This window comes from Saccostrea cucullata, unplaced genomic scaffold (genome assembly GCF_032062105.1).
Source record: "Saccostrea cucullata isolate Sc308-1 unplaced genomic scaffold, CSIRO_AGI_Scuc_v1 ctg110, whole genome shotgun sequence".
NCBI lineage: Eukaryota > Metazoa > Mollusca > Bivalvia > Ostreida > Ostreidae > Saccostrea > Saccostrea cuccullata.
In genome coordinates this window covers 62,455-78,826 of record NW_026939674.1, presented here as the reverse complement: position 1 = coordinate 78,826, position 16,372 = coordinate 62,455, and the positions used below count along the sequence as shown (strand labels likewise).

General features: G+C 32.2%; 1 protein-coding gene across 1 annotated transcript; it reads left to right on the top strand.

The window, feature by feature from the left end:
• The first annotated feature begins 3,245 nt into the window (after positions 1-3,245).
• Positions 3,246-9,314, top strand: LOC134253560 (uncharacterized). The gene is made up of 4 exons (XM_062736088.1): positions 3,246-3,633; positions 4,269-4,455; positions 7,810-8,234; positions 8,872-9,314. Exons 1-4 carry the CDS (start codon positions 3,246-3,248, stop codon positions 9,312-9,314), a joined length of 1,443 nt encoding a protein of 480 aa, XP_062592072.1.
• The last annotated feature ends 7,058 nt before the right edge of the window (positions 9,315-16,372 follow it).

Below are 16,372 nucleotides of genomic sequence, written 5' to 3'. Positions count from 1 at the left end.
ACTACTAATTAATGCTAATTGTAATTGCTTTTGGTATGATCTAAAGTCAACATATTGCCTTGCGATTCATATTTTTTGTCTATGTCCTGTCTACCATTATAATTGCCATAAATTAAGATATTTAAAAATGGTGAATTCCTACAGCAAATACTGCAAACCTAATTTATTTTTTGATTTGATGCATATGAACATTACTTTTGTGACCTCCTATTTTAAATATCAGTTTTATATATAAAACACAATGTTTTGTATTTAAACACTTTATGTTTAATTGTAAAACACGACTGTTTAAAAATAAAACACAAGTTAAACATCATTTTTTACAGTGTAATATTAAGTTAAGAATGTCAACATAAAGTTGATTTCTTTTTCTAAAAATAATTATGAAACCCGTGCTTGAAAAGTGGGTTGGTATATAGTGGGGATATAAATTCGTGGATGAAGAATTGCTTAGCATTTATAAATGTAACATTTTACATTTCGCGGTGGACATGGTTTCGTGCGCTTTCATGACCTCCAATTTTAACAACAAAAATTAAACCCCCACGAAAATTTGTGATTTCACAGTATATATTAAAGGGTACGCATCTCTTATCCGCAACTCCTATACCACTGATTAAAATTTAATGATAAATATCCTTTCTCAGATTCTTTATTACTTAATTCTATTGTGTAACTCCTATTTTTATTTGATCTGACACTTATTTCTTGTCTCCCAGAAGAAAACATATGCATTACCCTTATGCAGACTGTAATGGTATGGGAGGCGAGGTATCATTTAGTGAGTTCGTTGCTCACAGTTCCTAAAGCTTTTTTATAAAGTTTGACATGAAATATAAAAAACATTTGAAAACTTACATGACAAGCATTTTCCATTTCTTTTGACGCCTCACGTGATTGGAATAATCGTAGCCTTCCATATACATGTCAATACATTAAAAATGATGTTTATGTGTGTATAAAAAAATACCGGGAATGATATCATCACGGTGACGTATAAAGTGATGGTTGTGGATACTCTTCATCTAAGGGGTGGAAAATCTTTTAGTGCACCGTCTTTCAGTTTAAACCAAAAGAAGTTTCAAGACGTTTTTATTGTAATTTAAAATGATGGATATCAATTCATTGCAAATAACAATAAGTTTAGATTTACCTGTAAATTTACATTTCCATACAAAAATAATGAATACATTATGAAAAGTATTTTGGATTTTTGAAATATTAAAAAGATCTTACAAGAAATAACATTGGTAAAATTTAAGAATTTAATTATTTGTTTACACAAAATTCCACCTACTAGAAATTTCACCTTTTTCTAGGTATTTATAAAGTGGGATCTGCTAAACCGTTCTCCTATGTATGCTCACTCTCTTGGCACGTAAACAGAATGATTATAAATCATGAAGAACGCTTTACGAGGCACACTAGTTAATTAAATCGATGTTTTGTTTTGCTACAATAATTTTTTGCAAAAATCTTTTAATGCAATGTCTTTCAGTGTAAACCAAAAGAAGTTTCAAGAAGTTTTTATTGTTATTTAAGATCAAAAGTTCATTAAATAAAAAAATAAAAGTTAGAGAGCAGAAATTTAATGTCCATACAATCACTAACTTCAAACACGGACCTGTGGGATCAGGTGCCATGGAGAAGTTTACATCCCCTGCCGACCGGTCACACCCGCCATGTGCTCTTCTTCATGATTTCTTCGTTTCTATGCATTCTTCGTTGAACTTTTTAGAATCATTTCACATAAGGTCTGAAACCCAGGACATTTGCTGAGAATTAAAGAAATTCAGTGTACTTCTTTTAGGATTTTACGTTGAGCAAGTTAAGCAATAAATGATGTTAAAAAATAATGACAAACTGAATGGGAAATTATAAACATGGTGGAACTAATTGCAATAGTCAATAGTTTCTAGACAGTATCAACAAACCAGCATATTACTGTCATTTGCTTCCAAGGCCACTGGTACAGATATACAGATTACCTGGGTTCAGATAAGTCATTTGTCAGCTGTGGTTATGCTTCTAATTACCTGATGAATTCTAATTGTATAGAAATTACAGGTACGTATTTGCTATCGTTCATTTACTTTAACATTAATTGGCTAAGGTCTGATTTTCTCTTGAGACGCAAGATTTTTTTTCCCCCTCACAAATTTCAAATCTTATACAAAATATTTATCATACCTCTTCCCCCCACCCCTCACTTGAAAAGTGAGATCGGGATATTCGTCCGTCCGCCTGTTACACTTTGGGGTACCCATCTCTTATCCTCACTCCTCTAATACCGAATGTGAAATTTCATGAAATTTCACAGATTCTTTGTTACATAGTGCCATTATGTACCTCCTTTTTAACTTCATGATCGGAAACATATTTCGAGTTTTCCATACCAAAACATTGACACTGCCATTTTTTAAAGAATATTGAAGGATATCCATCTCTTATTCGCAACTCTTCCTATACCACTAAATAAAACTGATTGATACTTTCACAAATTTTTTTATCACATAATGCTTTTATATACCTCATATTTCCTTTTGATCTGACACTAATTTTGGGGATTACAGAGAGCACAACATGGACTTTGCCATTATAATTATATGGGAGGCGGGGTGTCACTTAGAAACGTAGTTACTCATTGTTCACAGTATCAATAGTTTATACCGTTCATGATTTTAAAGGGTAATTGGATATGATTACATGTAATTGCAATATGTGTTAAGAAAAAATGTTGAAAGTGCATTGTTTATTATTTTGTACATTGCAAAATATTTAGAAAGGAAAAGAATGGACATTGTACTGATATGTCCCATCACTGAAAGAAATACTTACTTAATTTAACTAGTGTGCCTCGTAAAGCGTTCGTCGTGATTTGTAAATCATTCTGTTTACTGGTTACGATAGTGCGCAGTAGATTATTGCGGTGCAGTGGTCCTACCAAATACTTAGTTAAAAACAATTTAGGTAGTGGTTGCATAGACAGTTAATTAACTAGACTTCTTAGTGATTTTTATATTTTATTTTTTTAATGCAGAACGTCGACGAGATTTTAACATTAATCGTTCTTCCCAATAATGACACTTTAAGATATACAGATATTGTATTGATAAGACAGGTTCGGAGATAATTAAAAGGTCCCCACAATTTGTTGGAATCTCAATATTTATCACAATTCCTAAAGGCACATATATACATGTAACAGGTTGATAAGTAAGGAGATCAAGCATTTATTCTATACAATGTCGGTCCTCTGGTATGTTCTGGTTTTCGTACTCGTCATGTGGACTGCAATAACAACAGCATCAGACGTTGAAGAAAGTCCTCATTCCAAGCATGTAGATGACGATGTGGTTTTAAAAGAGCTTGTGTACGAAATGAGACAAACCTTAAAATTCCAGGCCTCTCGTATCGACTCTTTAGAGAAGAGACTTACAGCTTCGGAGAGGAGGGTGAATTTACTTCTAGACGAACGACAACATAGAGAAATACTCTTCGAAAAATTAACAAGCCGTCTAACTAAATTAGAGTCCGAATGTGATCCTATCAAATCCAGGTTAATTTTACCAAAAGATAATGCCACCGCTAAAATCAGCCAGAGAGAAGGAGAAAATGTTAAATCACGGACAGGTAATTTCACCGTTTGTATTAAAAAATTTGAAACATTTTTAGATATTAACTTGTTAATAATTATGTCAGAAGAACGTTGACTTCTTTTTCTAGATATAATTATTATGCCATCCACTTGAAAAGTGGAAGGGTATATAGTGATCGGGATATTCGTCTGTCTGTCCATCCGTCGGCTACGCTTTGGGGTACCCATCTTTCATCCGCAACTTCACTTATACGATTGAATGAATTTTAATGAGGCTTTCGTAGAATCTTTGTTACATAGGGCCTTTGTGCACTTTCTATTTTACTTTTTCTACGGAAACATCTTTTGGGTTCCCATAACAAAACATGGACACTGCCACTCTTTCCATAATATTTAAGAGAACCTATCTCTTATCCACATCACATCGTATCCCACTGATTAAAATTAAATCATATATACTATTTATTACAGAATGCCATTGTGCACCTCCTGTTAAGTTTTTGATCTGACTGTTATTTGGCGTCTCCCAATACACAACAATGGACTTTACGGGGGTATCATATAGTAAACTCATTGCTCGCAGTACCTCCAGTTTTTTTTATACTAAAGATTGACATGAAACATGAAAAGCATTTCATAACTTACATGACCTGTATTTTTCTATTTTTAGAGCGCCTCCTTGCTGCTCCTACATCCACATCCCTACCTTCATCTATGATTGCCTTCCACGCATACATGTCAAGTACATTAAAAAGTCCCGGGGGCAATCAAATATTGAAATTTGATGTCGTAAAGAAAAATGCCGGAAATGGATATCATCCAGCTACTGGAGTATTTATTGCTCCAGAATCGGGGCAGTATGTATTTTCATGGACAGTAAGAATGCGAAATAACGCATATCATGCTACAGAACTAGTAGTAAATAACGATGTTTATGATATTATGTATACCAGTGCTCAATCATATGACGGTCATTTGACTGGAATAATCGTGGCTGATATCCAATCTGGAGATGATATTTATGTGCGTATTAGTGCGACATGTTCAAATCACGGTGAAATTTGGAGTGATCGTTGTGGATATTCTTCATTTAAGGGGTGGAGAATCTTTTAGTGCAATGTCTTTCACTTTAAGCCGAAAGAAGTTTCAAGAAGATTTTATTGCTATTTAGAATGATGAATATCAATTCATTGTTACACTGAAAAAAATAAAGTTATTAAGAAGACAAGTAAATTTACTGTCCATACAATCACTAACTTAAAAGTAGTTTTTACTAGGTATCGGGTGGATTTATTTGATAACATTGGTAAATATTGAATTTATAAGTAACTATCACTAGGTATCTAGGGATTTATACGACCCTCTCCACGTGACTACTACTACATACTATCTCGGCCCCTAAACAGAATAATTACTAATCATGACGAACGCTTTGCGAGGCATACATTGTACTAGTTAAATTAAATAGATGTTTCTTTCGATACAATAATTTACTTTTTGTAAAAATCCAAGCTTTTCTTTTTGGAGATAACGAACAGTAATCAAGATCAAAAGTCCACAAAACAATACGAAATAGGAGCAGAGCAAACACGGACCTGTGGGATCAGGTGCCATGGAGAAGTTTACATCCCCTGCCGACCGGTCATACGAGGGCTGTTCGGAAATTATTGAGACAATTACATTTACTCCATAAAGGATGGAGATAATTTCATGAAAATTCATCAACATTTTATAAAGAACGAATAAAACACTTATGCAAAATTTCAAATTCCTTTGATAATAAGAAAAGTTTCGGTGAAATAATAAACTTGCATATGTCTATCGACCCGGAGCAGCATCGCTACGTCATTTAACGTTACGTCAGTCGGAGATCATTTTGCATGTGAAACGATCGGGAAGCGTTTAATACTTTTCCTTCTTTGTTATTACATATAACATGACAAAAATTATACAGTCTCTTTTCTTAAACTATTCTTTAAAAATGTTTGCTGTTGCTACCCCAGTGTGAAATTTTTAATTGTGGGAAAGGATGACTTAGAATCATGCAGTGCCGATTTATGCAACGCGGGTCAACGATATTAATACCGTAACGATATTAATACCGTACGTAATAACTGATGGTCTTCCGGGGCTTTTGATTTTACTCTGGTTGAATAAATTGTAAAAGAAAAATCTATACCAATGAAATAACAACTCTAACACATTATTTTTTCTCATTGCTATTGTTTTAGCAGGTCGTTCTTTCTGGAAAAGACTTCTACATTGAGCTATACAAAATTTAGGTATGTTGGCTGCTCCGCCCTTGACGTCAAAAATCCATTTTTTCGTTCTTACCAGATTTCTCTAACGCACTTAATTTTTTTTATGATCTCCGTATTTCTGATCAAAATTCTAACAAAATTGCACAACATGAATTTGAAATAAAACTGAAAAATTATACGCATAAACTGAATTATTTTCGCTCTTATTATGGGTCCAAGAAGAGTTAGAACGTTGGTGTTACATATTTTCAATATCTGATTTCGTGACTGCTCCAGGTACCCCTACTATTGACGCATTTATATATCATTGTACAGAAAATATCTGTAAAATTTGTAAAATATTTTTTGCTTTTATTAATTCTTAGTGTATGGCAAATGTATATGCAAGTTTTCACCGAAAGACGTTCATTAGAAAGCAAAATATACACGATGTCTCAATAATTTTCGAACAGCCCTCGTACCCGCCGTGTGCTCCCTGTCATGATTTCCACTTTTCTTTCCATTCTACGTTGCTTTTTTAAGAATTATTTCACGTAGGGTCTGAAACCCAGGACATTTGCTGAGAATGAAAAAAAAAATGAATCTCTTTTAGGATTTTACGTTGAACAAGTTAAGCAATAAATGATTTAAAAAATTATGTCAAATTGAAATGGGAAACAATAAATAAACATGGTGGAACTAATTGCAATAGTCAGTAGTTTCTGGACAGTATCAACAATCCCGCATATTATTGTCATTTGCTTCCAAGGCCACTGGTACAGATATATAGATTACCTGGGTTCCGATAAGTCATTTGTCAGCTGTGGTTATGCTTCTAATTACCTGGTGAATTCTAACTGTATAGAAATTACAGGTAAGCATTTGCTATCTTTCATTTACTTTAATATTGGCTAAGGTCTGATATTCTCTTGAGACGCAAAATTCTTTTCTACCTGACAAATTTCAAATCTTACACAAAATATTTATCATACCCCCTCCCCCACCCCTCACTTGAAAAGTGAGATCGGGATATTCGTCCGTCCACATAGTGCCATTATGTACCTCCTTTTTAACTTCATGATCGGAAACATATTTCGAGTTTTCCATACCAAAACATTGACACTGCCATTTTTTAAAGAATATTGAAGGATATCCATCTCTTATTCGCAACTCTTCCTATACCACTAAATAAAACTGAGTGATACTTTCACAGATTTTTTTTGTCACATAATACTTTTATACACCTCTTATATTTCCATTTGATCTGACACTTATTTTGGGGATTACACAGAGCACAACATCGACTTTGCCATTATAATTATATAGGAAGTGGGGTATCACGTAGAAACGTAGTATGCTCATTGTTCACAGTATCAATAGTTTATACCGTTCATAATATTAAAGGGTAATTGGATATGATTACATATGTAATTGCAATATGTGTTAAGAGAAATTGTTGAAGGTGCATTGTTTATTATTTTGTACATTACAAAATATTGAGAAAGGAGAAGAATGGACATTGTACTGATATGTCCCATCACTGAAAATGCTTACTTAATTTAATTGGTGTGCCTCGTAAAGCAAAGCGTTCGTCGTGATTTGTAACTCATTCTGTTTATTAGCTAAGGTAGTGAGTAGTAGATGTCTGCGGTATAGCGGTCGTATAAGATACCTAGTGACATTCTAGATTTACTAATGTTATGTAGTAAATCTACCAAATACTTAGTGAAAGATAATTTAGGTAGTGATTGCATGGACAGTGAATAAACTAGACATCTTAGTGATTTTTATAAATTATTTTTAATGCAGAACGTCGACGAAAATTTGATTTTAATCGTTCTTCCCAATAATGACATTTTAAGATATATGGATATTGTATTGATAAGGCAGGTTTGGAGATAATTATAAGGTCCCCACAATTTGTTGGAATCTCAATATTTATCACAATTCCTAAAGGCTCATATATAACAGGTTGATAAGTAAGGAGATCAAGCATTTATTCTACACAATGTCGGTCCTCTGGTATGTTCTGGTTTTCGTACTCGTAATGTGGACTGCAATAACAACAGCATCAAGCGCTGGAGAAAGTCTTCATTCCGAGAATGTTGATGATGATGTGGTTTTAAAAGAGCTCGTGTACGAAATGAGACAAACCTTAAAACTCCAGGCCTCTCGTATCGACTCTTTAGAGAAGAGACTTACAGTTTCGGAGAGGAGGGTCAATTTACTTCTGGACGAACGACAACATAGAGAAATACTCTTCGAAAAATTAACAAGCCGTCTAACGAAATTAGAGTCCGAATGTGATCCTATCAAATCCAGGTTAATTTTGCAACAAGATAATGCCAGCGCTGAAATCAGCCAGAGAAAAAGAGGAAATGTTAAATCACGGCAAGGTAATTTCACCGTGTGTATTAAATATTTTGAAACATTTTTAGATATTAACTTGTTAATAATAATGTCAGAAGAACGTTGACTTCTTTTTCTAGATACAATTATTATGCCATCCACTTGAAAAGTGGAACGGTATATAGTTATCGGGATATTCGTCTGTCTGTCCATCCGTCGGTTACGCTTTGGGGTACCCATCTTTCATCCGCAACTTCACTTATACGATTGAATGAATTTTAATGAGGTTTTCGTAGAATCTATGTTACATAGGGCCTTTGTGCTCCTTCTATTTTACTTTTTCTACGGAAACATCGTTTGGGTTCCCATAACAAAACATGGACACTGCCACTCCTTCCATAATATTTAAGGGAACCTATCTCTTATCCACATCACATCCTATTCCACTGATCAAAATTAAATCATATATACTCTTTATTACAGAATGCCATTGTGACCTCCTATTAATTTTTTGATCTGACTGTTATTTGGCGTCTCCCAATACACAACAATGGACTTTACTGGGGTATCATATAGAAAACTCATTGCTCGCAGTACCTCCTGTTTTTTTTTATACTAAAGATTGACATTGAAACATGAAAAGCATTTCATAACTTATATGACCTGTATTTTTTCTATTTTTAGAGCGCCTCCTTGCTGTTCCTACATCCACATCCCTACCTTCCTCTATGATTGCCTTCCACGCATACATGTCAAGTACATTAAAAAGTCCGGGGGGAAATCAAATATTGAAATTCGATGTCGTAAAAACAAATGCCGGAAATGGATATCATCCGTCTACTGGGGTATTCATTGCTCCTGAATCGGGGCTTTATGTTTTTTCATGGACATTAAGAGTACGAAATAATGCCGATCATGCTTCGGAGCTAGTAGTAAATAATGACGTCTATGATATTTTGTATATGTATGCTCATACACATGACGGTCACGTGACTGGAATAATCGTGGCTGATGTCCAATCTGGAGACGATGTTTATGTGCGTATAAAAGCGGCATGTTCAAATCACGGTGACGTATGGAGTGATGTTTGTGGACACTCTTCATTTAAGGGATGGAAAATCTTTTAACAAAATGTTAAACCTTTAAAGTTTTTTTTTCAACTATATTAAAAAACGATACTGGAGTATGATATTCCGCCTTGCAATGGAGTTGAAGCGGATAAAGTAATGTAGTTGTTTGTGTGTTTGTTTGTTTATGTGTTTGCAAGGATTTGCATAGGGGTCAGCTAGAATGTTATGTCATAATTTATAGATATGTTCGGAAGCCCATTTAGGACCTATCAAAGAATATTTTTGAATTCGATATAACGATTTTTAGAATTCGTTATAACGAATTTAATTTGTTATAACAGATTTATTGAATTCGTTATAACGAATTTAATTTGTTATAACAGATTCATTGAATTCGTTATAACGAATTTAATTCGTTAAAACAGATTCATTAAATTTGTTATAACGAATTTAATTTGTTATAACAGATTCACTGATTTGTTATAACGAATTTAATTTGTTATTACAGATATATCGAATTCGTTATAACGAATTAAATCTGTTATTACAGATTTGTTGAATTCGTTATAACCAATTCAAGAATTTGTTTTAACGAATTTTTGAATTGGTTATACCGAATTCAAGAAATCTGTAATAACGTAGTCCTAAATGGGCTTCCGTAGATATGTTCCTTACGAGGAGATGCTTTAATCATTTTGCATTGCCCTTAGATCTCGCATACCGATACACAATTTTAATAGGAGTTAAACTATTTTGACACACAAGTTGCTGAAACAAGAATATTTTAAGTCATAATTCCGTAAGTTCTATAGTCGGTAAAATGACCTTGTCAGCTATATACTAGCCATCATATACACGCTTAATTGTCAGCGGGATTATCCGTTATTTTCCGATCATGACTAGAAGCACACGATGGGTTTGACCGATGGGTTTGACCGATTGGTAGGAGTTGCTCATTCCTCTATGGTATTTCATCCCACCTCTAATGTTTTGGAGGTCCTTTTTTGATCCTCTCCTATTTTTGAGCCTGAATACTGTTCATTATCTCCATATTATTTATTCAATATGAACTTATTCTTAAATAATGTTGTAAGTATTTAAATTGATTTACTGAATTTGTCATATGATTCAATGTAAATGTATTTATTATTCATTGTACCCTAGTTTAATTTAGACTGTTCGTTTTTAGATTGATTGATTGTATGGTGTTTTACTTCCATTGATAATTTTTTTCACTCATGTAGAGACGTCACTATATACCGGTAAAGGGTTTCGAAATTTGACCTATACTTTGGACTAAGGACTACTGATAAAAAAAAAGTAAATTATCTATGTACGTTTCAAAAAGCTATGCTTTTTGTCTTTTTATAAATAAGTAATACGGTTAAAAGTGATGTACTGGAGGTCAGGTATAGCAAAGCGATGCATCACTTCGCAAGAGGACTTTTCTATAAATTAAGGCAACATTTGATTTTTATCTCGATTCAAATTCGTCACTTCCGTTACGCACAGAAGAACAAACTAACCAACTAACTCGTACACAAAACGCGATGAGATATCCATAAATAGATGAGGACAACACGATGTGTTTGAGAAATACTTTTGCCCCTTATAACAGCATATGGTGAAGGTTGAAGTGTCTCGAATGCAAGTCAAACTTCCAAAGTCAAGGTCAAAAGCTCAACATTCTTGGTGTCAAGAGGAAGGTCTTTTCATCAGAAACATATGTGAGAAGCAAGAGAGCCCTAGTACTAACTGTTCAAAAGTCATAGCCAAAGTTAAAAAGAATTACAAAATGGATCAAACTCTAAGGTCAAAGTCAAAAATATTTTTGCCAATTGAAAGGTCGATCTTGTCACAATAAATATATGAAAGCCCTTATACTAACCGATAAAAAATTATGGCCAAAGTCTAAGTTTGGTGTATTTTGTAAACATGGATCAAACTCCAAGGTCAAGAGGTAATATTTGGTGGTACCCTAAGAAAGATCTTGTCCCAAGTGTGATGCATGAAAACCATAACTCTACACAGTCAAAAGGTTACACATATGTAATTCTTATAACAGGACCTTCCTTTAGATACTAACAATTTTCACCTCTTGACCTTGAAGTATGATCTACTCTAAAAAATGATCTTTACCATAGCATTTGAACAGGTGGTGCTAGGGCTTCACAAGTGTTAAACATATTTGATTTGCATTTGAAAAATTTTAACCTTGGCGATAAGTTGCCTTGATTTTTTTTAAAAATATTTACGAATTTTTCCGTTGTTTTTCTATCGTAACAAGAAGCAAACGGCGGATATGACCGGTCGGCAAGGGGTATTTACTACTCAATGGCACCTGATCCTACCTCCAATGTTTTAGAGGTCCGTCTTTGCTCTGCTCCTATTTTGTATTGTTTAATGGATTTTAGATCATGAATACCGTTAGTTATCTCCATATGTGTCATGTAAACCTGTATTTTATTTTGTGATAACAGACATACAAAACACATTTTCATTTTATTAAAGTAATTTCTCTACCGAAAGTTCCCAAGTTACTTTGAAAACAACCTTCATTCCCATTTTGATTTATAGTGTTATTTCCTTAATGTGTCAAGAACCTTGTCGATGTCAGACGTAAAACGTGCATTAATAATTCTGATCCTATCGTTCATAACAGTATTCATATTCAAGAAAAAAGGTCACTTAAATAAAAAAAATGCAATTACTTCTCTCCTTAATGAGCGATTATCAAAATCATCATTATGTAAACAGTTTCCTACACATAACAAATAACGTTGACATATCCATAACATGATGTCGCCGTGAAAGTAAAATTAATTTGTAAATAAAAGTTTTTACTGCAGAATTTTCTTTCAAAATTTAAAATTTAAAAAAAAAAATTTTAATCTGAATTTATAATAAGGTTAGAGAAAAAACTGAAAAAATAAAAATATGATGATATCGTTCAAATTGAAAAATAAGCAAAAATTTGGAAATATAAAATGATAATGAAGTTTAACTCAACCAAATCGAGAAGTTTCACACTGAAAATAAAATATGCATGTGTAAATCTATTTCATTGATTCTATTTGGGTTTTCACAGAAAATTTTCTTTTAGTACTTTGCACTATACAAATTATATCTTAGATTTTGTGCCAAGTTATATTGAAATCGCGAAAACTGTAGGAAAAAAGCATTAAATTTCGACAAAAATTTTGACAGTTAGACGTTATTATGTTAGTTTTGAATTTAGAAAAAAAAATTTGCTTTGAAATTAAAAATATTAAAAATTTGAAAATATAAAATGATATTGAAGTTTAACTCAACCACATCGAGAAGTTTCACACTGCAAATAAAATATAAATCTATTTCATGATTGTTTTTGAGTTTCTGACAATTTTCTTGACTTAACACGATCAAAATATATTTTCTAAATTGCGAATTACGAAAAAAGCGTTAAATTTCGACAAAAATGCTGACAGTCAGACGTTATTATGTTAGTTTTGAATTTAGAAAAAGCTAATTTGAAATTAAAATATTAAACTTTGATTTTGTGCTGAAGTAAAGAAATAAAATCTACAAAATTTAGAGAAAAGTGAAAAAGTGATGTAACCTGTTTTAAAACGAAAAATAACTAATGTGTGCATTTTAAAAAAATTGGCATAAAGTGTCCTTCAAACATTAAACTGTGGCTTTGACATTTGAGATCACATCTCCTGTTTACAGCGATTTCCAGGAATTATTCATGTACCTAAGCAAGAATCAGTTCTAAAATATAATCAATAAGACAAATTATAGAACTATATATAAACTTTGTATTTCGCAAATCTGTGTATTTTGCCAAAATATTCCATAACAAGGCAGAGGTTAACGATATGGATTGAAAAAGATTTATATTGAAAAATTAGCATACACATATTCAAAGCCGTAAATTAATGAAATAAGGAGACATTTAATTTTTTTGGAAGATAAGAAAAAGACAAATTATGAATGCATTCAGTCACTTTCAGCGTCTTGTAAAATACCGTCTGATGCCAAATTTTTGCATTTTCGTGATTTCCTTGAGTTAAAACATGCTTATTTTTTCTAACAAAAAGTATAGTAGGAATAAATTTGTTTTAGGAAAAGTTGAAATTTTCTGTCACCATTTCTCCTATGACCTTGATAAAAGGTCAAGAAAAATTTTTAAAACAACATCGCAATGCCTTGAATTTCTTTGTTCCTTTGTTTTATACATATTTTATTGCATAATTCATCCAAAATGATTGGTTACAAGCTCTTGCAACTAAGAAAAAAATTGTTTTGAACGTAGAATCATTCTGTATTTTTATTCCTTTATTTTATATGCTTATATGTGTACTTCATATGCATTCTGAAAGAAACAATCAAGATACTAGTACTAGTATATAAATGTATCCATTTTTAGTAAGTAAATCTTGTACAGATACATAATTGGAGTATTATGTTAACATAGAACCTACGTTGTATATGCATGACGTCATATCTAGTGAATTTGTTTAGCCTTTCTTTTTGGTGCTATTGATTTTTTTTCACTAATTCAAACACCAATGCAATGAAAGTACATTGTTGAATTGATCTATTGCTTGGAGAAATACCTTTGCCAGCACAGTATCTTCAGCGAAACACAAGATAAATGAGGTTATTTCATTGATATATAAGTCTTGGAGCCCCTTGAGGAAGATTTACAGACATTGGCATGAAAAGAATGTTTTTGAAAGACCACATAAATCAATTCACCGGACTAGAAAATGGCATGGATACAAGAACAACTCTCATTCTTAAGGAAGTCATGAACGGTACATACTTCGGTGAACCACTTATTTGCATGACCAAATTTTGTACTTTTCCTACCAGCTATAACACTGATTCACTTTTAGAAACGACTTTACACGTGAAATGTACGAAATGAATAATTTAACTCTTGAAAGTGAATCCCGTTAGACCGGAATTACTCATTTAAATCACTTGACTTATTTTAATATAAAAAAATTGCACATAGGATAACTTGAACATAAAATTTAAAGAAAAAAACTTAGTATTTGGTAACAGTTTCTGTAGCAACATTTAAAGAATAAGCTTTGTACGTACGCACAGTACTGAGTGATGAAAAAGTTCCTTATTAATCATTATTTTTTAATTTTGATTTCAAAGAGAAAATCCAGGGTTACTTTCGCCTAAAATCCGAATTACTCTAAAGTATATCAAATATATCTTGAACATATTAGCTTTCGTATTTTTTACATTAATCATCAATATATGCATTATTTTGTCGTATTTTCGATATCAGCAATGTACAACTCCACAAGATAGATAAAGTATACAAATTAAATGTTAAATAACAATTATAGGAAATTACACTTCTGAATTAGGAGACCTTAGAATTTATATCTTTTTTAAATTATTAAATCATTAACACAGAAATAGAGATAATTTTGATCAATTTTATTACTTCAATCTAACATTAATGGCAAAGACTAGTAAGCGGTCAATTTTCAAACATAATTTCATACCGTATATTGTTGTTGCTCTTTATATAAGATAAAATTCCATATATATTTTTTTTCAATTCGAAAAACCAAACTAATATACATGTACTAGTATCTGCTACCACATATTAATTTCAAATAAAAAATATAAGTGCATAGGCGAATAGAAAGATAGACCATTTCCTTCCGTTGAATAAATCTAATTTTTTAAGGGAAAACTGAATCTCGTACTTTTTTGTGATATACTGGAAAGACTTCATCCCTAAAGTTGCAATTTTGAATTGTTTCTTCAAATTTTATAATTGTAACTCAACGATTTGATCATAGTCTGTGAGTGTCAGGATATCGTTTATAATTTTTTTTAGAATAATTATTAATTCGAAAGGTTAACATGCACAAAGTTTTTCAGGCAATACTTTATGTTTAATGTCCTTGCGGATTTTTTTCACTCATGTTGAGCCGCCTTCAGCTGTAAGTGTAGGTGGGGGTGCATAGACTTACACTCCTCCCCTTTCATCTTTGAGCAGAAAGGGGAGTTTTTTTGGTACCAGTACCTACGACGATACAAAGCCTCGGTTTACACAGTCTTATTGAAAGGACCGGTCTGCACATCCTGTAGTTAGATTCGAACTTACTAAACAAGGAACAACTCTTTGCACCGCGCGATTCTCGAGCAAACACGTCAACCACTGCTTCAACTGGACAACTCATAGGCGTTGTTTATCTACTTTGTGAACAAAATCTTGATTTATCATTAAAAAATATTTAGAAAGCATGTAAAAGAGAAACATATTTTTAATTGGCAAACTTAAATCTATTCCAATCGCAAATCAGAGAGTAACACTTAACTCTCTGAAAATTAAACGGAAATCTTTATGAAATCATTTTTATTTGTATTCATAAGAAATTTTGATAATTTATGATACAGGTAGTAGTATTTCTATTTTGTAAATTTTATCCATTCTCATCAGAAAAAAATGGAACTATGTACTCTAAAGCTTATTAACATAAAAAGTATAAATATATTCCATTTTTAAGGAATTTATAGCCAATATTTATTTTTCTCATCAAAATGACAATTTTGTCTGACAGCTCTTTGCTTTTCATTTTGTATTCAAAGGAAGGAAAAAGTACTATTACACGACCTCTGTTAAACATTTTTATGATAAAACATTGAAATTATCAAATTATGCAACTGCAAAACCAATGAAATCCTCCCGCTGAATGTTCAAACATTGTTTGACAAGCTAAACAGTTCCTTTTGTATAGGTGTGGCTAAACCACGATTTTAAAGTTATTTCTAAGTTCAAATGGCCGAGATTAATTTAGATTCATTGAAATAAGACGATAACTATTCTCTGTTAAAATAAATTCAAAATGCACTTTCTCTAATTAAAATTCAACATGCAAGATCGTTCTCTACTTCCAAATATACTCAGACAAAAGGCTATGTTTAAAAGTTTGCAAAAAAATTATTAATATTCTTTTTATGTTCTGTTAAGTTTGATGCAACCCATTGATAATTAACATATATATTAAAACATCAGAAGTAAACATGTATTATGAAAGATATTGCAAATGCACGAGTCCGGTAAAATCGTGTATAAAGCGGATTATTGAAAT

Coding starts and splice junctions, on each gene's coding strand:
- LOC134253560 (XM_062736088.1), top strand. CDS start 3,246: ATGTCGGTCCTCTGGTATGTTCTGGTTTTCGTACTCGTCATGTGGACT. Junction 3,634..4,268: donor AAATGTTAAATCACGGACAG/GTAATTTCACCG, acceptor TTCTATTTTTAG/AGCGCCTCCTTGCTGCTCCT. Junction 8,235..8,871: donor AAATGTTAAATCACGGCAAG/GTAATTTCACCG, acceptor TTCTATTTTTAG/AGCGCCTCCTTGCTGTTCCT.